Source organism: Beta vulgaris, chromosome 5 (assembly GCF_026745355.1).
Source record: "Beta vulgaris subsp. vulgaris cultivar EL10 chromosome 5, EL10.2, whole genome shotgun sequence".
Taxonomy (NCBI): Eukaryota; Viridiplantae; Streptophyta; class Magnoliopsida; order Caryophyllales; family Amaranthaceae; genus Beta; species Beta vulgaris.
The window spans coordinates 14,320,353-14,342,451 of NC_079206.1; the positions used below are offsets into that span (position 1 = coordinate 14,320,353).

At 36.9% G+C, this 22,099-nt stretch overlaps 2 protein-coding genes across 4 annotated transcripts; one reads left to right on the forward strand and one right to left on the reverse strand.

Moving 5' to 3' along the window:
- The first annotated feature begins 5,442 nt into the window (after positions 1-5,442).
- Positions 5,443-18,045, forward strand: LOC104908296 (phragmoplastin DRP1C). Of its 2 annotated transcripts, XM_048637916.2 has the most exons (16): positions 5,443-5,463; positions 5,557-5,814; positions 11,058-11,121; positions 12,737-12,844; positions 13,058-13,159; positions 13,315-13,365; positions 13,498-13,559; positions 13,914-14,004; positions 14,091-14,155; positions 14,461-14,655; positions 14,757-14,876; positions 15,046-15,116; positions 15,446-15,671; positions 16,103-16,153; positions 16,248-16,610; positions 17,055-18,045. In XM_048637916.2, the coding sequence occupies exons 1-16, from the start codon at positions 5,458-5,460 to the stop codon at positions 17,172-17,174; spliced, it is 1,953 nt and encodes a 650-aa protein (XP_048493873.1). In that variant the 5' UTR covers positions 5,443-5,457; the 3' UTR covers positions 17,175-18,045. The 2 variants fall into 2 exon arrangements, with proteins under 2 accessions (XP_048493873.1, XP_010695691.2); XM_010697389.4 differs by lacking the exons at positions 5,443-5,463; positions 5,557-5,814 and adding an exon at positions 10,775-10,968.
- LOC104908295 (haloacid dehalogenase-like hydrolase domain-containing protein Sgpp) lies at positions 17,577-20,676 on the reverse strand. Of its 2 annotated transcripts, none has more exons than XM_010697387.4 (5): positions 20,279-20,676; positions 18,820-18,937; positions 18,475-18,626; positions 18,129-18,390; positions 17,577-18,042 (listed from the first exon to the last, which is right to left on the reverse strand). In XM_010697387.4, the coding sequence occupies exons 1-5, from the start codon at positions 20,320-20,322 to the stop codon at positions 17,845-17,847; spliced, it is 774 nt and encodes a 257-aa protein (XP_010695689.2). In that variant the 5' UTR covers positions 20,323-20,676; the 3' UTR covers positions 17,577-17,844. The 2 variants fall into 2 exon arrangements, with proteins under 2 accessions (XP_010695689.2, XP_010695690.2); XM_010697388.4 differs by having other exon boundaries at positions 18,820-18,934; positions 20,279-20,672.
- Between the last annotated feature and the right edge of the window lie 1,423 nt (positions 20,677-22,099).

The following is a 22,099-nucleotide window of genomic DNA, read 5'->3' on the forward strand; positions in this document are numbered from 1 at the left end:
GGCATCCTCGAGCCTTGATGGCCCTCGAGATACTTGTAACATCAGCTTGTGTCCTGAGATACATGGTGAGTGCATGGCGCGTGTTTGACATTATTGGGCCGATACGTGTAGCTCGTTGAAGGGGTTGAATTTATTGCAACCTTGGGAACCACGATCCCATTTTCTTAGAAGTACGGAACTGGGTCACTTTCATAACTCAAAATCTCATTTCTCTTCTTCTCTCTCTTTCTCTCTACTTTCTCTCGACCATCAACCCTCCTACTCATCTCGAGCGACGATGTCTCAACCCTTGATCACCGTCGAGGCAATTCGAGCTGCCAAATGACGCCATGTAACAGCCCAGATTTCCCCGACCAGCTTATAGAGGATTAAGCACGGCGAAAGAGACTCTGGTCGAGATAACCTGAACTATTACCATCACACTCACCGAACTACATCGGAGAGTGTGGGACTCGATTCCCAATTCTATTCAAATTGATTAACTATTGCAACTATGCTCTGATTCCCAGACTTTATTCCCATAAATTTCTACAGAAAATCCGACAGAGTTTCCTTTGAAAATAGGACAACGCTAAAGCGAGAAATAATATGAACCTGTTGCAATTTCAATTTATAAAATATCTTCAAAGGAAACTCTGTCGGATTTTCTGTAGAAATTTATGGGAATAAAGTCTGGGAATCAGAGCATAGTTGCAATAGTTAATCAATTTGAATAGAATTGGGAATCGAGTCCCACACTCTCCGATGTAGTTCGGTGAGTGTGATGGTAATAGTTCAGGTTATCTCGACCAGAGTCTCTTTCGCCGTGCTTAATCCTCTATAAGCTGGTCGGGGAAATCTGGGCTGTTACAAGTGGTATCAGAGCATAGTTATAATAGTTAATTAATTTGAATAGAGTTAGGAATTTAGTTCCACACTCTCCGATGTAGTTCGGTGAGTGTGATGGTAATAGTTCGGATTATCTCGACTAGAGTTTCTTTCGCTGTGCTTAATCCTTTGTAAGCTGGTCGGGAGAATTCGGGCTGTTACAAGTGGTATCAGAGCTTGATTAGTTTTGGATGCACTATGATCTCCATATCATAGTGTAGGGGTTGAAAATAGGTCTAATGGATTGACTAAAAAGTTAGGTATAAATGAATCAAGCCGCACGAGTGTTTGCGATTATGCGTGTGCTATATGGATCTATTCATATGAATAGGTGTTATTTGTGTGTATATTTGCTAATGCGTACAATGTTATCTTTGTTGTTCTGGTGGCTACGTGATGGGGTTGTTATTACCTCTGCTTCTCTCTTCCCTCTGCTGATGCTGCTCGATCTCTCCCTCTCCTTTGATGGTGTTGCCGCCAATCTGACGCCTTGGTTGGTCGTTTGCAAAGTACCGGAGGTACTTTCCCTCTTTTCTTGTGTTATGAGATGATGTTGTCGTTGTTGTTATTGTTGTGTAATATTGTTGTTGTTTTCCTTGTGGTTGTTGCTCTGTTTTGTTGTTGATATTGTCACTGTTATTTTGTTATTGTTTATGGTTTCAAAGACAACGTTGATTCCAAAATCAGTATTAAGGTCATGGTTCTATATTTCAAGTAGCTTTGTTTTGATAGTTCATTTTGTTTGATTAATAATTCTACTGAAGGAGTTTTTGTTATATGTTAGCAATTGATCGATTAATCAATCAAATTATGGTAGTGCTATCTTATATAATCTTACTGTTATGAGTTCACTTAGTCGATGGTTTATTTTGTTTAACATATTAGACCAATTAAGGAATTCTATCTAAGACACTATAGTTATATAAGTCTCTGTGTTTTGGAAGTTAGTGTTAATAGTTTTAATTATTGTTGCATTTTATTTGAGATGATTTTCTAAAAAGGTAGGTGTGAAGTTTGGATTAAAGTTGAGAGTTAGTCTTGAAGATTTGTAATTAAGTAAGAAGTAACTAAGAAGAAGAATCATTCATAAATTAGAGTTTGAGAATCAGAGCATAGTTATAATAGTTAATTAATTTGAATAGAGTTAGGAATTTAGTTCCACACTCTCCGATGTAGTTCGGTGAGTGTGATGGTAATAGTTCGGATTATCTCGACCAGAGTTTCTTTCGCTGTGCTTAATCCTTTGTAAGCTGGTCGGGAGAATTCGGGCTGTTACACGCCAGCTGGCCAAGTCCAGCTCGAGCGCTAATTCCCTTTCAAAGGGAGGGGGATGCCATGAAGGTTAAGCTTGCCCTCAACTGCGCTTGTCCTTAAGCAAGAGCCAGTAAAGATTAAGCTCGAGGACTCCACCATAGTGGTTGCTTCCGTGTTGGTGGTTGCCCCTCCCTCGAAGAAGAGGTCATGGATCAAAGAGCCATTTAGGTTACCCTTCTCAACCCTCTCGACACTAGTGGAAAAAACCTTATATGTCACTTTGTAGCAGATGCGATTTTTGTAAAACCGCGTCCGAAAATGAACAAAAAAATGCGAGGGAAACTTGGCAAAGAAAAGCGGATGCGGTCCAAAAAAAACCGCATTAGATTTAATATCGGATGCGATTTTTTTTAACCGGATGCGGTTCAGGGGACCGCATCCGAAACTCCTCTGCTAAATGCCTTCGCTCAAAAAACCCGCCAATTCTAAACACAATTTTTTTTCCTCCCAAGCAAAAAACTCACTGCACGAACAACTTGCGCCACTACCACTGCCCACGCCGGCGACTTGCCACCACCACCAACTCTGGCGACCTGCGCACGTGAAGATTCGCCACCACAAGCTAGGCTAGTTTTGCCCTAATTGCGCGCCACCATTGCCCTTATATCGCGCCACCACTGCCCTAGTTTGGCGCCACCACTTTTGCCCTAGTTTTACGCCACCACTGCTGCTCCCTAGCTTCATTCCTTCTCTTCCCCTTCCTAACCAAGTAGATTACCACCTTTTCCTAGCTAGGTAACAAAAAATTTCATAACTTTTATTATAATCTCATAAATTTATAATTTATTGTAATTTTATGAATAATTGTTAGTGAAAGTAGGTTGTATAATAGTTTAAGGGTTTAAATTTTATTCATTTGAGTTAATTTAATTTTAATTGGAGTAGTTAGTTTGATTTAGAGGTTAAAAAACTAGGTCTTTGTGGTAGGATGAGTATGATTGTTAATTTTGAAGTTTAGTTTAGTTTAGTTTAGTTTAGTTTAATTTAGTTTAATTTAGTTTAGTTTGGTGATTTATACTAATTTGAACTTTAAACTTTGTTGTTGATTATTGAAGCTAGCTAGTGACGGAGTGTTGAGTTCCATTTCCCTATTTACAACCTTGATATTGGTATGTTATCGCTCATACTTAACTTTCTTCAATTTCATATATTACTAAATTGGTTTATAAGTGTAAATTGGTTTATATGTGCAAATATGTATATCTGTATCCTTGAATTAAGAATAGATGTAAGATACTTAACTTTTAGCCGCAGGTAATGGCATGTTTAGTTCTTATTAGGATCATTATATGTATTGCAATCAACTAAACTAGCTTCACATGTATTGAAACCCACTTTGGGTAAGTGGATGTCATTTTGGGCCGATTTCGGCTTTTCATGTTCCAATTCTTTAATTTCTCACTTTTAGCCGCATGTAATGGCATGTTTAGTTCTTATTAGGATCACTATATATGTAAGAAACCGATTTGGGTACCTGAAACTCGTTATGGCCTATTTCTAATTTTGAGCGGGGGTGGGGGACAGTGCAAGAGGGTGTGTGCAATGGGGGGGCAGCGCAAGGGGCAGGGGGTGTGTGCAGTGGGGGCAGTGCAGGGGGCAGGGGGTGTGTGCAAGGTGGGGGGGCAGTGCAGGGGGGTGGGGGAGTGAGGGTGCAGGGGGAAGGGGTTGTGTGCAGTGATGGGGGGTAGTGCAGGGGGTGGGGGAGGGTTGTAGGGGTGGGGGCAGGGGGCAGTGTGCACAGGGGGTGGGGGAGGGTTGCAGTGCAGGGGGCAGGTGGCAGGTGGGTGGCAGGGGTTGGCTTGGCGGTGCACGGCATCATTTTTTTGTTTAAGTATGTGCGTTCCTAATTTCCTTCATGTTCTTGTTATATCTTCGAGTATATAATTATTTCAATGCTTTTGTTTGATCTTGCGCGTTTTAAAATCTTTTTGTAAATATTTCAGGTTTCTCAAACATGGTCCTAGATGATGTGATTGTGGAGGAAGAAAGTGACAAGGTAACCGATAAGTCATCATTTGATGATGATGACGAGTATGATGCGAATAAGGAGGAGGATAAAGGTGAACCGGAAGATGTAGCGCATGATGAGGAGAAGCGCTTGGAAGATGAGGAAATGCGCAAGGTTCACCTCCTTGAGGAGCAAGGAGATAATTCTCCCCCCCATTGACAACAACGCTCAGGAAGATTATCCAGCTGTCTCGTCGCGCAGTGTGCCACCCAAAAATGCCGGGAAAGAGTTGCAAGTTTCAACCAAAACTCCAAGGAGTGTTGCAACAAAGAAGCAGAAAGGTAGGGGTGCGAATAAGGGTTTGAATGTTAAGACCCAAATGACCCTCGAGTATGATGATTTGGGTCAATCTTGTGGTCAGTGACGTGTAAAGTATGGGCAGCATAGTTTTGTATGCGCAAACTCAACATTTTGGTGAAGTGGAAAGATGTGCCAGAGGCAATGAAGAAATCATTATGGGAAGACACTTGTGTAAGTTTTTAACATTAGCATAGCATGCTCCATGTACTTAGTTTAGGGCATTTAGCAAGATGTTAGGACATATTTAGCTCTAATAACAACATATACAACCATTATAGGCAACTAAAAGCCATTCATACCCATTTTGGGTAAGTAAATGTCAATTCAGGCCGATTTTTGCATTTCATGTTTCATGTACTTAGTTTCGCGTATTTGGCCACATATTTAGACATATTTAACTATAAATACAACATATATACCCACTAGAGTCAAGAAAAGTCACTTCACATGCTTTGAAACCCATTTTGGGTAAATGAAAGCCGATTCGGCCCGATTTATGCTTTTCATGTTCCATGCACTTAATTTCACGCAATTATCAACATGTTAGGACATATTTAGTTCTAATAACAACATATATAACCATTATAGGCAATTAAAAGCATTCATATACTTAGAAACCCATTTTGGGAAGATGAAACCATGTATTTAGAAACCCATTTTCATTGATGTATATGTATAAGTAAATTAACTCCTAGTTTATTTCTTGTTTCTATAGAATTTGTTCCATATTACTCCTAATGAAGCTAAAAAGGCGTTGTTCCTATATGTGGTAGGTGGTCGAAAGATTTAGAGCTTTCAAAAGCAAGCTAGTTAGTGGATGGATCTCGAAACGAAGAAAGAGGAATGATAAGAAGAGGAAAATTGGAGATGATGATTCACGACAACCGGATAGCATACTTTTTGAGATTTAGACACATATAAAACGAGAAGATTGGGAAGCATTTGTTGCCCAAAATACTACGCCCGAGATGGTGGTAAGTATATTGTGCTTTAAGCTATATTAGAATTTGCATATTTACTTTAACTACAATTAGATATGTTTTAAAACTAACCATGTTATCTTATAGGCTAAGCGTGAGAAACATGCACAGAGTGCAAGACAGAGGAACCACTACCATCATATGGGTTCCTACACTTACGCGAGGGCGAGACAAACGTGGACTAACGACAAATTTTACCCTTCTACGACGACCGATTCTACCTCCAACGCCACATCTATCACAGTTGATCGTGTCGCTGATTGGTGGTGCTCCATGCATACGCCTGATCGGGACAATAAGATGACCATTTCAGATCCGGGGACCTTGAAGATAGCCAATGTCGTTGTAAGTACCTTCCCCCGGTTTTCTTTTCAACCCCGCTACATATTTTGCTCCCCCGGTTTTTTTTTGCTCCCCCGGGTTGTATTTGCCTCCCCCGGTTCAATGGTCAAGGGAGCGAACGTCCTTCTTGATCTTCGAGGCGGTATGTGCCTGGTCGAACCACTGAAGTGACTTTGTAAGGTCCCTCCCAGTTGGGTTGCAATTTGCCAAGTTTAGGCTCTCGACCTATGGCTTCAAATTTCCTTAAGACCTAGTCATTGACCTGAAATGGTCGATGCTTAACCCGGCGATTGAATAGCCGTGTCAGTTTGAGTTTGTAGGAAATGGCTTTCAAGATGGTGCTGCCTTTAGTTTCTGGGAGTAGGTCGAGGTTGACCTTCTTTTCTTCCGCATTGTTGTTGTAATCATAGAAGGTTATCCTAGGTGAGGGAATGCCAACCTCGACGGGAAGCACAGCCTCACTGCCATACACCAAGTTGAAAGGTGCTTGTCAAATCTCTTCCCTTGAGACTTTTTCGTCGAATCTCTTCCCTTGAGAGGTTTTGGACACCATGGTAGTGCTTGTGCAGTCTCTTGAATAGCTGCTATAGTCCATTTGATTGATATGTCATAGTTGAACGGTTTTAAATATCAACTTATCAAATTTCCATACCTATAAAAACTATTATTATAGTTATTATTAGAAGGATCTTTTGTCAAATGTAGTCCTTTAACGTGTTTACTTTGTTAATTGCAGCTCTTTCATTTGAATCTTTTCAATTATAGTATCAAATAAACCAAACACTTTTACGTTGCAACCCAAAAAGCGTGAAGATAGGTTGAATTTGGACTGCAACTTAAGTGTGTGCGTGGTTTATTTGAGACTGAAATTTAATAGATTGAAATGAAAGACTACAATTAACAAAGTGATCACTTTGAATAGTTGTATTTGGCAAAAAAAAAAAAAATTCTTTTTACAATCAGCTTGATCATGTAAGTTCTTATATGAGAGAGGAAAAAACAAGACTCATGATAGGCTTAGGGGTACCTTGGTAAGGGCAATAATTTTAAATAAATTTATCATATAAATTAAATTTTTCACTCATTCTGAAACTTCTTATTAAAAAAAACTCCTTCCCCCAACCTTTTGAAAAAGAGATTTTTGAGCCTAAAAAAGCTATTTCAAACATCTCTTTATCAAATTAAACACCCAAATTAGAGAATTGACTAGACAATTTCTCTAATATGAGCTCAAATCTCGAATTTTGCCTCAAACCTCTCTTTACCAAACAGGGTCTTTGTAATTAGAGGTTGTAGACAAAAAATCGTGTCTCGCCATTGAGTTTCCAATGATAAAACAAACCGTCATTCTAATTCGTTCAGTCCAAAGAAAGAGTAATGAACAAGTTAAGCTCAAAAAGCGTTCCAAAAAAAGATTAGTAAATCCAAACCCTATTTGAAAGTCCAAGTAATTATTCCTGATAACTAATTGTATTATTAATATTCTTGATAATTAATTTTTAAAGAATATTTCGAAAATCATATTTTTATTCCTTAAGATAGTTGATTTCGAATTTCAAGGGATATATTTTATCAAAAGTCAAAAAGAATCCTAAAACGATAAAAAAAAACTCAGCCAAATTAACGTCACGTCTAACGCAACATATTGCACTCTCCCAACGTCAATGTCGTACACAACTTCCAAAAACGCAAAGTAAGTGTGTTGACGCAAGAGTCATGCACTAGGCGCATGGCTCCTGCGTGCTGCACAGAGCGCACGCTCTGTGCGCCTAATACACAGTTTTGATTATATTTTCTGCGCCGTTTTCGGTTTCCTTTGTCTATAAATAGCTATGTGTCTTCGAATGTTTTTTTACAGGGTTTTCATAACTTTAGTACTTCCTAATATACTTCATAACTTACAATCAAATACATTCAAACACACACTCAAACATATTCATTCATTTAAATTTCATATATAAAGATTCAAGATTGCTTCTCCTGCATATCGTTACATAAGGCCCAAGACAAAAAGTTATTATTATTGATGCTCAATTCCAAATTTTTTTTGTACTAACAACTTATGACATAATGTAGATCTTGGAGGAACTAATACTCTCTTGTACAAGCTCTAATCTTTCGCTTTGGCATTTCCATACGAGGCAATTTACCGAGGACATGTCAAAAGATATGGAATCGTGACATTTTTTCTTTCTGCTATTCAAGTAGCCCGGTCTGGTAAGTAAGGACTTTGCTCTCAGTAGAAGTAAAAAAGCCTTCAACCAGACCATCCGGCGAAAAATGAGGAGAGGAAAAGCATGAGACTCAGTAGCCCATAATAACCGATAGTGAAGTCCGAGCTTAAGTAAGCGAGAGCCTAGGTTTCCTAACACTGGCTTTCAGAAAAAGAGTCGCACCATTACTGCTGGGGTGGGGCTCGGCCTTCGAACCGTACGTGAGACGAGTTTCTGCCTCATACAGCTCAGGCCGAAGACCGGGTGCGTGCGAGAATTCTGGATGTGGAAATCCAGCGATAGCTGCTTCCTGTCAACTCCAAATGTAGCAAAAGTACATCAAGAGCTCAAAGGGCTAAAACCTCTAGTGAGGAACCACAAAATCTACGCACTACTGGCTTGAAACTGAGGGACTGCTTGAACTGACTACATGTTACACAAAGCGATAGGAGAGACCGATATCAGATGATCTATTCCTCTTTTCCATACACTTTGAACACCAAGAATGGCGAACCACCTCTTAGCCTCACTTAACCTTTTAGGAAGGAATTGGGATCGCGGTCTCACACTCTAATCCCTACAGGTGCCCATGACTGTTCTGGGCTTGGGCTAAGCTTTATGCTTCAACCTTGCCAGTCGTTTTTCGAATTCAATTTCCGTTCGGAAATTGAACGGGCGAGCATCTCCTTTAGATCTCTTCTTTTACTTATATATATTTCTATATTTATATTCATATGCATGTCTATATGTTTAATGCTTTTATCACCTCACATGCTTATTCTTGCTAATTAAAGACCTAATGAATATTTCAATGCTAAATTCATATAATTTGAACAGTCGGATTACTTTCCTAGCTAGTAATTTGATTGCATAATAACATGTCATCCAATAATTTATCTTTTGTGTTTAATGAACCAACATAGATTAATTTCTACACTCCATTAGCATATTACATGGTTATTTTATTGCATAAAACTTGAACATGCATGAATCATTATTAAATAGAGGCCACCAATGAGCAAATTTGATTCCTGATCATACTCGTACCCCCGAATTCAATCTATGGTTCATTGACTATTCACGAAGTCATGACGGGGAAATCTACATTGGATAAGTCTCTAAATTGTCCCTATAATTTCCCATTATCCAATTAGGTTTATGAGTCTTCCTTTAAAGATTTGTTAGCCACTTCATAATATTTTTCGATAAAACCTTTACAATAAGGTGGTCAAAATACGTGATCATCCTGTGTAGGCAATAAAAACAAGGCTATAGAGGTTAGCAGTTAATCGTTAGCTATTTCCATTAGCTGTTAGCCTTTAGTTGTTTCCATTAGCTGTTATCAATTAGCTGATTGTATTAGCTGGTTTGACTAGCTGTTTGCATTAGTTATTTGAGTGGAAATGTTTGATAGACAACTTTTAGCTAACTGGTTAGATTATTAGAATCAATTTTTCCTTTAGGCTCCGTCTAGTAGGGTGTAAAACATTTTCAGTGTAAAATAATTTTCATGGAAATAATTTACAAAGAAAAATACAATCCTAAAATTAGTCATCTGTTGCTTGGTTCTATGTAAGAAACATGATGACATGAAAGGAAAATGAAAAGGAAAGTAAGGAGGTAGTGAGAGGAGTGTACAAGAGAGATAAGGAAAAGGAAGGAAAATAATTTTCCATTCATTTGGAAAGGAAAATGGTTTTTCCATCATTGGGAGAGCAATTTTACTCCAAGGGAAAATGGTTTTACACTCCTTTGCAAACCAAACAATGTAAAATTGAAAATAGAGGAAAATCATTTTCCAGAAAATGTTTTACGCCCTACCAAAAGGACCCTTAATGTATTCTTAGGCCTTATTTTTTTGACCGAACTAAACTAAAGTTATTATCGTAAACGTAATCATTCATATTTTTTGCTTCAAAAATAACTATGCCAAAAGTTAGGGTTAGTATATTATCGAGACCGAGGAACAAGAAATACTCCCTCCGTCCCAAAATATAGTTCCTATTTTCATTTGGGTGTCCCAAAATATAGTTCTCATTTCTATATTTAATTTAGTTCCACATTTTTTTCATAATTTATCTAAAAAAATCGTATCCCATTATTTATTTGCTTCTTGAATTTCGTTTTTTCCTTTGTTAATTTATTCAACCAAAATGTTACAATTAATGCTCTTTCACCAATTATTCTTCATTTTCTCTCCTAAAATCATCTTTTCCCATATAACATTTGTTTAAAAATAAACAAAAAGTTTTTACTACCCCTCTTAGTTTCTACTCGCATAAATTAGCGTGAAAAAAGAGAAATGAAAACTATATTTTGGGACGAAGGGAGTATGATTTTTCATTAATCTAAAAACTAGTTTTGGTGATTTTAATTGTTTAACACTTATCTTCTTCTATTAACCTAATCAACTCATAAGAATAAACGTCATGTACCTAAACCTAAAAGACCAATCTCTCCTAGAATCGTCCCAACATACATAAATATAACTTGGCAATATCCCAATATCTTTTTTTTTTTTTTTTAGTGTTTGCACCCGGTTCACCCTTCGGACTACATCCGGATCGAGACCAAGTTCGGGGTGGTTAGGATTCCATTCCTCTCCCAAGGATGTTGCGGGAATTCGAACACGGGTCCGTCCTACCAAATCCAGTCCCATCACCACTGGGCCAACCCTTACTTGGTTGGCAATATCCCAATATGCATACGATACAAGTTTAACAACACTTCATACTGTTAACAACTCTCCACTGATCACTTCCCTGTTCAGTTGTTCCTTCCATCATAAGTCAATAATCTCTCTCCTCCAACCATCGACACAATGGAAGGATTGATGGAATTAATGAACACATTGCAGAAAGCATGTACTAATCTACCTCAATTTGGGGACGATGGCATGTTCATGTTGCCTACTCTCCCCTCCATCGTCGCTATCGGTGGCCAAGTCTCTCTCTTTTTTCACCATCGTCGATATTTTTTACCATCTTGTTTTCAATTACTGTGTTGTTAACTTTCATGATTGATTTAATGCAGAGTTCAGGAAAATCTTCTGTTCTTGAGAGTATTGTTGGACGTGATTTTCTTCCTCGTGGTTCAGGTTATTATTCTATTAATCGATTTGACCTACATTCTATTATAATGCATTATATTATACTCCTTATATAATCCTATTATAATGTCACTCTGGTTAATTTGCACATAAAACAGTTGTAAATTGGTAATCTTATACGTATAGTATATATGGAAAGTTAAGATCGATTTTAACCTTCTCAATGATTAAGAGAGAGTGGTAATTTATGGTAAATTGTCAGATTCTTTGTCAGGGAATAGAGAAGAAAAATTATCTTTTAATTATTTTACAAGATGCTAGGGTTTATTGGTTTGGTTTCTAGTTTTTGTAAGAGGGTTTTTCTAACCTATGCACCGAATGCGTAGGTTTAGCTATTTATGTTTAGCTTTATTCAACAAAATTGATAAATATGACAAGTTAATTAATGATATTATTCTAAAAATAGGAGTTAGATATCAATGAATAATATCTTTAACGACATGTTTGGTTAGTGGTACTAAATCGTGGTAATGGTAGTGCTTTTAAGTATAAATTTGTGAAGACATTCTAATGTTAATATTCATGGTAATGAAACTTGATGTCAAAACATGAGTTTTCCTTCATAAATTTAAATTACCATCCAATACCACCTTCCTAAGTGGTAATGGATGGAAAGAAATTTTAGGAAGAAAATAGGTGTTTTGGAATAAATTAACATTACCATGAATATTGACATGGGAATGCTTTCACAAATTTGCACTAAAAAGCATTACCATTACCACCATTTAGTACCAATAACCAAACGAGCCGTAAATAGCTATGCCGTGTGTATCGATTTTGTTGAATAAAGCTAAAACAAATAGCTAAACAAAACCCTTTTTGAAATTAGAATCATATGGAAACCAGAAATATAAAGTTTCGAGTCTTCTTTAATCAGTTTTCAAATTAAACATGGCTAACATAGATACGGCTAATTTTGAGTTTATTATACCACTTGTGTACATCATATGACTTTTGGGATGCAGAACGAGCCCTAGCTCTTTAGTCATACTATTTGGCCGAATTTATGATTCCTTGATTGAAAATCTCTAATATTTTTAATGTCAATTTTATGAGATCCTACTTCTTTGACTTGAATTTAAAAGTTCCTAGAGGCTGGAGTATGTCAATGATTAGTATACTGTATATTGTGGCAATGCTAATCTTATGAAGAGAGTGTTTTGATTTTTATTTTGGTGAGTAAGATAACATACCATAAGTAAGATAACTAGATAGATTTGACATCGAGTTTTATACGATCCGAAAGATAATATTGCTGACAACAACTAGTAAGGTGGAGGATTCATGGTTCTACACTGTTTAGCCTTAGAGTCCATTTAAGATTAATGTCATAGCTTCTCTAGTAAAACCCGCGCTGTCAATCTCCATCACAATCTCGTAAAACACCAACTAGCCTACCACTGAGCATAAGGATAATAGCAGATGCATTTACATGAATCATGGACCAATTAGTGGGTATGGCGAAATCCTCAAGAGATAGAACCGAGGCAGAATGGTTAAGGATTGCATCAGAACGTCTCATGGTAGACATAATAGAGCATTAAACCATAGAACATGAAGTACTTGACTATTTAGTTAAGCTACTTTTATTGTGTGTTTGCAGGTATCGCGACTAGAAGGCCTTTGATTTTACAGCTATACAAGATAGAGCAAGGAGAAGAGGAGTATGCAAAGTTTCATCACTTGCCAGAAAAGCGATTCACAGATTTTTGTATGTTTGTTTTCTTGGTTTCTTCTTTGTTGGGTTCCTTATTCTATCATTGCATCAATTTTAAGAAAAAATCCATATTGTAGGTCTCATATATGTAGAAACATCTTTGTTTATCTTATGGCTGCCAAAAAAAACAGAACAGAAAATCAAGGATGCATCTACTCTAGTTATCTATTATATATGCTTATTTTATTGAATTTCTTATTGGTGCAGCACTGGTACGAAAAGAAATCCAAGATGACACTGATAAAATAACTGACAATTCAAAGCATATTTCTCCGGTCCCCATTCAACTAAGCATCTATTCTCCTAATGGTATGTAGACAATGTAATTAAAAGATACAGCTTTGTTTAGTTACTAAGTATTTTGAATGAAGATTTGACTGTAGCTCAACTTCTATTTTCTTTTTCTTTTCATTCTTTGCTTTGGTTAGTCTCATAGATTTTAACATTGTTGTTCTATATTGTAGTTGTGAACTTGGCGATGATTGATCTACCTGGTTTAACAAAGGTAGCTGTAGGTATGTCTCTGGCTTTAAAGTTTTTGATGGTTCATATTATCATATAGTTTATTTGAACTTCTCCTTATATTCCCTCCTATTGCCTCGTTATCTTTTGGTTCCTTGAAACTGACTCGAAGCTTTTGTCGATAGAGGGGCAACCAGAGAACATAGCAGAAGACATCGAGAAGCTGGTCCTCTCATATGTGGAGAAGGTAACCTTTGAGAACATTGTTGTGTGCTACAGCTGAATATATATGATCTTTTGCTCCTTTTGTTAGGAAAAATATACTGTAAATGGACTGTATTATGTAAAATAGCTTGAACTAAGTAAATTTTTTAAAGAAAGACTCAGACTATGAATGATGTTCTGAAAGATTGATTTAATTAATGATGTGAGAGTTGGGTTCATGTCTCTAAAACATGAGTATGAATAAATAAAGTACTTACAAGTGATGTCCAAGGGAAAAATGCATTTACGAAATCTCTTTTTCAAATTTCTAGTTTTGTGCACCTTTTGTTTTGAATCTTTCCACTCAATTTACTTCTTTTTTTTTTCAATGTTATAGCCCAATAGCATCATCCTAGCCATAACTCCAGCCAATCAAGATGTAGCAACATCTGATGCTATCAGACTAGCTAGGCAAGTTGATCCGGCAGGTATTTAAGATTATATAGCTTAATGTGTAAAAAATAAGTGTATCTTGATCTTGTACTAATTATTTACTAACATGTGATTTTACCAGGTGAACGAACGTTTGGTGTCTTGACCAAGCTTGATCTAATGGATAAAGGAACAAATGCTCTTGAGGTTAGATTCACATCATCACTATCACCCAGAAAAATATAGCCTATGCATGTTTGTAGTATATTGTGACTACATTAAACTTGTGAAAAGTACGTATATGACATCTAGGAATTTATGAAGTTATGTTTGATAAAACTGATTGATATTTTTAGTCTTATTGCTACCATCATCACTCATGCACGACAGCGAGATACGAATGAATTATAATTAATTTAAGGGAGAAGAAATTTGGAGATCAAAGCTTACTAATTCTTTGTCTTCTCATGTCTTTTTCCCGTCTATTTAAACTGACCTTTGTTCTATCATAGGTTCTTGAAGGAAAATCGTTTCGGTTGCAACATCCTTGGGTAGGAATCGTAAATCGATCACAAGCAGATATTAACAAAGATGTTGATATGCTTGCTGCAAGACGTAGAGAACATGAATTCTTTGCAACTAATCCTGATTATGCACAGCTTGCCAGCAAAATGGGCTCAGAGCATCTTGTGAAACTTCTATCAGGAGTATGATCATTACTAGTATATCAAGTTTCTTTATCATGCAAGATTTGAACTTTGCCATGTTTTACTATACATTAAATTCAATCTAATGTTGCTATGATCAGCATCTGGAGAATGTAATTAAGGCAAGAATTCCAGCGATTACGACACTAATGAACAAAAGCATTGACGAAGCTGAATCTGAGCTAGATTACCTCGGTAGACCTGTCACCGTTGATACAGGGGTAATGAGCTCCATCATCATGTATCATGTTTTTTTTAAAAGAGATTGAATATCAGTTGTTTCCCTCCCTTAAAGTTCTTTCTGTCTGTCTCTTCTCTCTTATCTCCATCCTTAGGAGTTAGGGCATGTCTTCTCATATGCTGTTTCGACACAAATATTGTTGTTTGTAGGCACAGTTATATACTATTCTAGAACTCTGCCGCGCATTTGATCGCACATTCACAGAGCATCTGGAGGGAGGGTAAGTGACTCCATTTTTTTCTTCGAATCCTTGCATTTATTAACTACTACATGGACTTGCACTGGAAAGAATAAAAAGGATATGGACTAGTTGCAGTTCATTACTCGTGCCAAGGGCTAAGCCATGGTAAAGCTTGCATATCAGGTCATGCCGTGCCATGTGCCATATGTAGAATTCTTGTGCAGGCCCACAAGCTGCCTATTGTGCCTCATGCCGTGCTTGTCTTAGCAGCGCAGCTAGGGCAGGGCCTGTGGGTCATCAAAGACCTTGTTCCTAGCCTGCGTGCCGTTGACCAGGTTAACCTGAACTCCTTTTGTTACCCTTTGCAGTCGACCAGGAGGTGATCGTATATATGGGGTATTCGATTATATGCTCCCAAAGGCTCTGAAGAAATTGCCATTTGCCAGTCATCTCTCAGTACAGAATGTGCGAAAGGTTGTCTCACAGGCTGATGGTTATCAGCCTCATCTTATTGCACCTGAGCTGGGGTACAGACGCCTTATTGAAAGTTCTCTCAAGTTCTTTACAGGTCCAGCTGTAGCTTCAGTGGAAACTGTAAGTTCTATGTTATTGTTATCTTTTTTGGTGTATAAGACTAGAGAGCCTCAAAGTTTAGTTATGTAGACAAGATTCGAGCTAAAGGTCTTGGATAACCACTTCACAACAATTTACCAACTAAAATGGACCAGTTGTTTCTCCTCTTATCACTGTTGTGAATGTGAAATTGACCAAAAATTCTTAGCTAAATTTGAGTACATCCATTCTTTATGGAAGGTGTGTGTATTTGACCCCTAAACGTGCATTATGTCATGGACTTGGGCAAAACACCTTCAATTTTATCTTTATCATTAATCTCTTCTCCTTTTTTGTGGTAAAATGAATGAAGCTCCCCCCCCCCCTTGGTGCTCATTTGTTTTTTTGAGTCATTTTCGTTTTCATGGAGCAATTTTTTATTTTGATACTCTGTTTCTTTTTTGCATGTTCAGGTCCATAACATTTTGATAGAGGTTGTGAGGACTGCTGTTAAAGGAACGCAGGTCTGGATTTCTATTTTAACTCATCTTAATCCTTTATTGGAAGTTTACAACATCATATAAACAGAGAGTTTATATTCATGCTTTTATGACACAGGAGTTAAAGCGCTTTCCCACTCTTCAATATGAAATAGCATCAGCTGCAAATGCAGCATTAGAGAGGTTTCGCGAGGACAGCAAGAAGACGACTTTGCGCTTAGTAGGAATGGAATCCACATATATTACTCCTCATTTCTTCCGCAAGCTCTCCCTAGATGATGATAAATTCCTTGTTGCTACTACTAATCTTCCACACACAGAGGCCTACTTTAAAAAGATTGGCTCAAATGTGTCAACTTATGTCAGTATGGTATCTGAAACACTGAGGAACTCCATTCCGAAAGCTGTTGTGCTTTGCCAGGTTAGGGAAGCAAAACGGTCTTTGCTGAATCACTTCTACATGCAACTTGGTAGCAAAGAGGTAATCTAATAATCAATCTTATAAAAGCCAGAATCTTATGCACATTTTTCTTGCTTTTACCTGATAGAATTGTCCAACTAGATCCTAGTTAATGGGTCGGGTAGCCAATAGGCACAAGGGTAGGGTCAAGTTCAAAGTGCTTTTGTTGAAATGGATAGGGTCAAGTGCAAAGTGTTCTTGTTCGACTGTGTGTAATGGATAGAATCAATATAAATAGACCAAAAATTTCGTACGAGAAAAAAGGATACAGTAAAAAAAACTTATGTATTGTTTAGTTTTCTTGTGATAAATTCTCTTTCTTTGCTCTCATATTCTTATCCTTCTATTGACTCACAACTCACTTGGAGCCTAGATTGACCAGTGATCGACCTTCCAATAATTAGGTCTCCCATACTCTGGAGTGTTTACTGTTTGTTTCTAATATGTTATTGGTGATTGGAACAGGGTAAGCAGCTCGCACGACTGCTGGATGAAGATCCAGTACTAATGGAGAGGAGAGAGAAATGTCTGAAAAGGCTGGAGTTGTACAGATCTGTGAGAGATGAGATTGAATCAGTCTCTTAGAGTAGATGAGAGATCTCGCTTTACTTTCCCTTGTTAAACTTGTCTCTGCTGTAGCTTAGATATTTCTCTTCAGTAGATTTGGTGTTGGGACATTCCCCTGTTTTGGGAAGAGATAATTTAAACTTGGAATAATATTAGATGGTTCAAGATGCATCTATCCTATGATTTTGCCCCCATCTCAGAGATGACAAATTTCATCCAATCTCAGAATTTTTCTTAGAATAGGTCAGGAAAATCCCAAAAAAGTTCACATGTACGCAGACATAGTACTTAAAAAATGCGAGATATTTTGCCCGTCTGTGAGATGAAGATATCACTCCTCAATGAATGTAGCAAGAAACTAAATTTGAAGCACTGTTAAGTGTTAACATAGATGCTGAGGCTGACCTGTTTGCAGCAAGCTTTTTGGATCAATATTGTTTTATTGTATAGATGAGGAGTAATTCTGTTTATCAGTATTTAATCGACTGGATAATGAACAAATACATCTGCCTCCAGCAGTATCAGTAAGGAGAACAGACGAGCTTTGAAACTACAAAATTCCAAGAGATGCAGCATATGTGTGCATGTCACCTAATTTTATTCTTCAGCCAATATGAATTTTCGCAACTTGGAAGACCTGTTCACAGACCTCTCTAATGCTTATATGCATCTTCTAAAACTAAACATCTCAAGCTGCATCTGTTTGAGTTCCAGCACCACCTTGCTTTTCAAGCTCCTCCAAAGCAGCCCACAATTTTGGATCTTCATAATCTTTAATGAGGAAAGCTGGTTTTTCTTCCATCAAAAGGTTTTCAGGATTTCTGGTACTTAAACCGATCACAGGCATTCCAGCAGCTACCCCAGCTCTGATTCCAGAAGGAGAATCCTATACGAATAAAAGAAAACATACTCTTAGGGCACACAAATAATACGCACCGAGTTAACATTCATGATAAGATGCCTGAAGCAAACCTCAAAGATAAAAGTATGCTCTTTCGATGCGCCGATTGCTTCTAAACCTTTCAGATAAGGACCTGGGTGAGGTTTTCCATGTTCACATTCACTTCCAACTATAATAGCCTGAAAGAATTCTGTGAGGCCGAGCATTGAGATCATTAGCTCAGCATTAGCTCTAGGGGCATTAGTAACAGCTGCCCTTTTCAAGCCACGATCTTTGATCCAATTTACTAGCTTGGTAAGGCCGTCAATAGGCTTCAGCTGTTCTACAACCAACCTATTATACAACTTTTGCCATTGTGTGAGCCAACCAGTCAATAATTCAGCTTATATCCAAAATCTAAGAATGACTGGAACTTACCTTCTGAAATAGGCTTCCTTCTCATCTGTAAATTTCAAGCCCCGTTCGTAGTCATCAGGGAAAAGAGCCCTGGCAATGTCATCATTATGCTTGCCTGCTATGTTCTTGATGAAGAAATCCTCATCTACTGGAACACCACCATTGAAACCTATCTATATAAAACAATAATATCAATTTATGAGATACTTCATCCACTAATTAGCTCTTATCATCCAAACCATCTAGCATTACAAGCTGTACATTTTGAGATCAGGAAGAAAAACACGATTTACAACAGCATTCCAAGCATTTACTCTGGTGATTTGAAAACTAGAAAGTAATAACTCATTTATAATATGGATTTACCTCCAGGAGCATGTCACGGAAGGCATGGTGGTGGAGAGGATCTGAATCACACAAGGTTCCATCTACATCAAATAAAACTGCCTCAACTGGAGCAAGTTTGACCAGAGCAGATTTGCTGCTTTTAGAAAAGAAACAATCAATTGCAAAGCTCTAGAATAGTGTAAGACTAAACACTCATATCTTCCAACTAGTTATGTCCACACTATTTACAGCAGAAAACCCTTCCTATATCATAAGTTATTGGTGAAAGATGAGTGGTGTGTTTTTAGGTTCTTTTATAATGCTCTTTAGTCACATGGTTGATCATCAATCATTAGCCGTGAGCCACACATATGTTTGTACATATGTATGTATATATGTGTGTATGTGTATGCATAAATGTCTTGCTGAGAATTGATAATCGAACTAATTGCACTACATCTTACGGAACACAAAGGGGTAATACGCAAGAGCAAACAAGTTGAAAATCCAACATTTGCGTAATTTGCACAGAATTAGAATCTCCATAAACACACCAATTGAGTTGGATTAGATGGGAGTTTGAACATAAATGCATCCTAAAATCGGAATAAAGGATCACATCTAAGTATCTATGACCATTTCCAACTATAATCCATGTAAGATTCTATAACAATAACAAGATACACTAAAGAATGAGATCACTACATTCTACTCTTGCTACTATATTCCTTACTCCAATAATCTGACCCAATACAAAAAGTGAAAGACTAAATATGGGCCGAACCGGACCCACAAAATACACATGATCAATGATGTGACCCATCATTAGCATATCAATTTATAGTTAGCATCATTTCACTAATAAAACTAGTATTTTGGTCTGGGCTTTCCCCCGGGTTGTATTTTTTTCCGGAATTGATATGCATTTCATTAGAAAGTACAATATATAATAATGTCGACATTAAAGCATGACTAAAAGTTGGTTGAGATGGTAATTGTGCTATGTATAATAGCAAAATGTAACGGGTTCAAAATCTTGTTGCAAGCCAATTTACTTTTGTCAAGCCTTTTAATATATTAGTATAGATATTTTTGTTAAAACGTGGTATGGTCCCCTTGATCAGTTGTAGAAATGGAGGACAATTTGGTTAATGCAAAGACTAATGATCCTCTAAAAAATGAAACAATGTCTTGTTCATTTACATATCTCAGACATATGGAGAATTTTCTAAGCTAATTAGCACCCGCAAAATTGATTAAGTGGGAAACTAATGAAATATACTGCTTAATTAACAAGAAGAAACAAGAAATTCATCAAAATAACGAAATCAGCTGAATTTGAAGGGATCATTATGCAATCAATCGAAGAATGAGACAGAATCGAGGCAAATCATAATAATAATATCAATAATAAAGACAACCCAGATCACAATATGAATCAAAGATCCAATCAAGAGTTCAAATTCAGCGGAAAAAAGAAAAGAAGAATCCAATTTACCTGTCAGATGAAGAAATAGAAATCTCACCAGATGAAACTGTCATGGTAAAATGGCGAATAACGAATTCTTTTGATGAATTTTGTGGTCTGTGTGAAGTGGGTTAGCTGATACGAGATTTGAGGAGTCGAGGAGATGATGGAAATTTATGCAAAAAAGTGGGAGAAAAAGTTATTCACAAGAATATTCGTCAGAACTATAAGAACCAAATTGTTGAATTTAGGGGGTGTTTGGTTCACTAGTTTTAGGTATGAGGTATGGGTTTGGAATGAACAAAACCCATACCTAGTGTTTGTTTAACTTATTTCTAAATTTTAAACCCATACCTCAAACCCATAAGGTATGGGGTTTAGAAACCCATGGGGGGAGGTGGGTATGGCTCATACCTTACCTCTAGGTATCAAATAAAAGAAGATTTTTCATTCTTAAATGAAACCAAACACAAGGTTTTAAGTATCAAGTTCCAAGCCCATACCACCTTGGTTTCATTCCTGATTCCAAACCCATACCATAATATGAACCAAACGCCCCCTAAACGTAGATGTAAAATTAAAATAAGATACGGAATCAGGTGCCTGTGGTTTTTTTTTTTTTTTTTTAATATGCGGTGCCTATTATTTTCTTTATTCTGTATGAGCAAATGAGCAATCCCAATGGTGATCAAATCCATCACCAAAATCAGAAAATTTGAATTGAACAAAAAAACATGGATCTCATTGGTGACATAAAACCCATCACCAAATGACAAAACATGTCATTGTTCACATGGTGAACAAACTCATCACCTTATGAACCGCGTAAATTGAAGACAAAAAGAGCATTGCTACACACAGCCAGCAAGTGGCAAGCTGCCACGTGGCTGCTGCTGTGTATTTTTGGGAAATTTCGTGGAAATTTCCACGGAATTTCCCAGAAAATTCCTATTTCAAAAAAAAATCATATTTTTTTCCCCTCTATAAAATGATACCCATATTGATATATTTCAGAACAAACAAAAAAAACACTTCTCCTCCTCACCTTTCTCTCTCTAAAAATATTTATACATCATTTTTCTATATAATTTTTTACCTTCTCCTCCTCACCTAAAAAGAGGAAAAAAAACTCATATTTTCTAATAAATATATTTACCTTCTTTTACTTAAAAAAAACATCTTTAATCCTCCTCTCTCTAAATAAAATTGAAGTAAGAAAGAGAAATAGGAGAGAGAAAGTTGAGGTGGGGTAGTGAAAAGTAGGAGAGATAAAGTGGAGTTTGATGGTTTTTTTTTTCATGAGTGGAGTGAAGGTGATACATTTGATCATGAAATGATCAAAACATGAGTAAGTAGGAAAATTTGGTGATCAAACCCATCACTATTGGGAATGCTCTCAGCTCCCTAACTTTTTCTCTTTTCACTTTAGCCTAAAATAAGCAGTTCATGTTAGGCCTTGTTCTTTTGGACTTATTTTTAGTTCGATTCATTTCAGTTCAGTTCAGTTAATTTCAATACAGTTTAGTTTTTCTCTGCAATTCAGTTTCTCTCGGTTCACTTCTAGTTAGTTTAGGTTTGTTCAGTTTCTCTCAGTCCAATAGATCGGGGCCTTAGTTGACCATAATCATTTTGAATCTAAATCTTTGTTATATTTTAGAATAAGAGCATGCTTTATGTGGTATGAAAAATTTGTCAGACCTTTTCTATGTCACATTTTACGAAAAGTATATTTTTAAAATTTTCTGGTAACTTAAAACCTTAAGAAAAAAATAAAAAACTTGGAGCAAACTTAATTAATTGAAGGTAATGTTTATACATTTTGTTTGGGCAAAAGAAACATGCCCTCCGAGT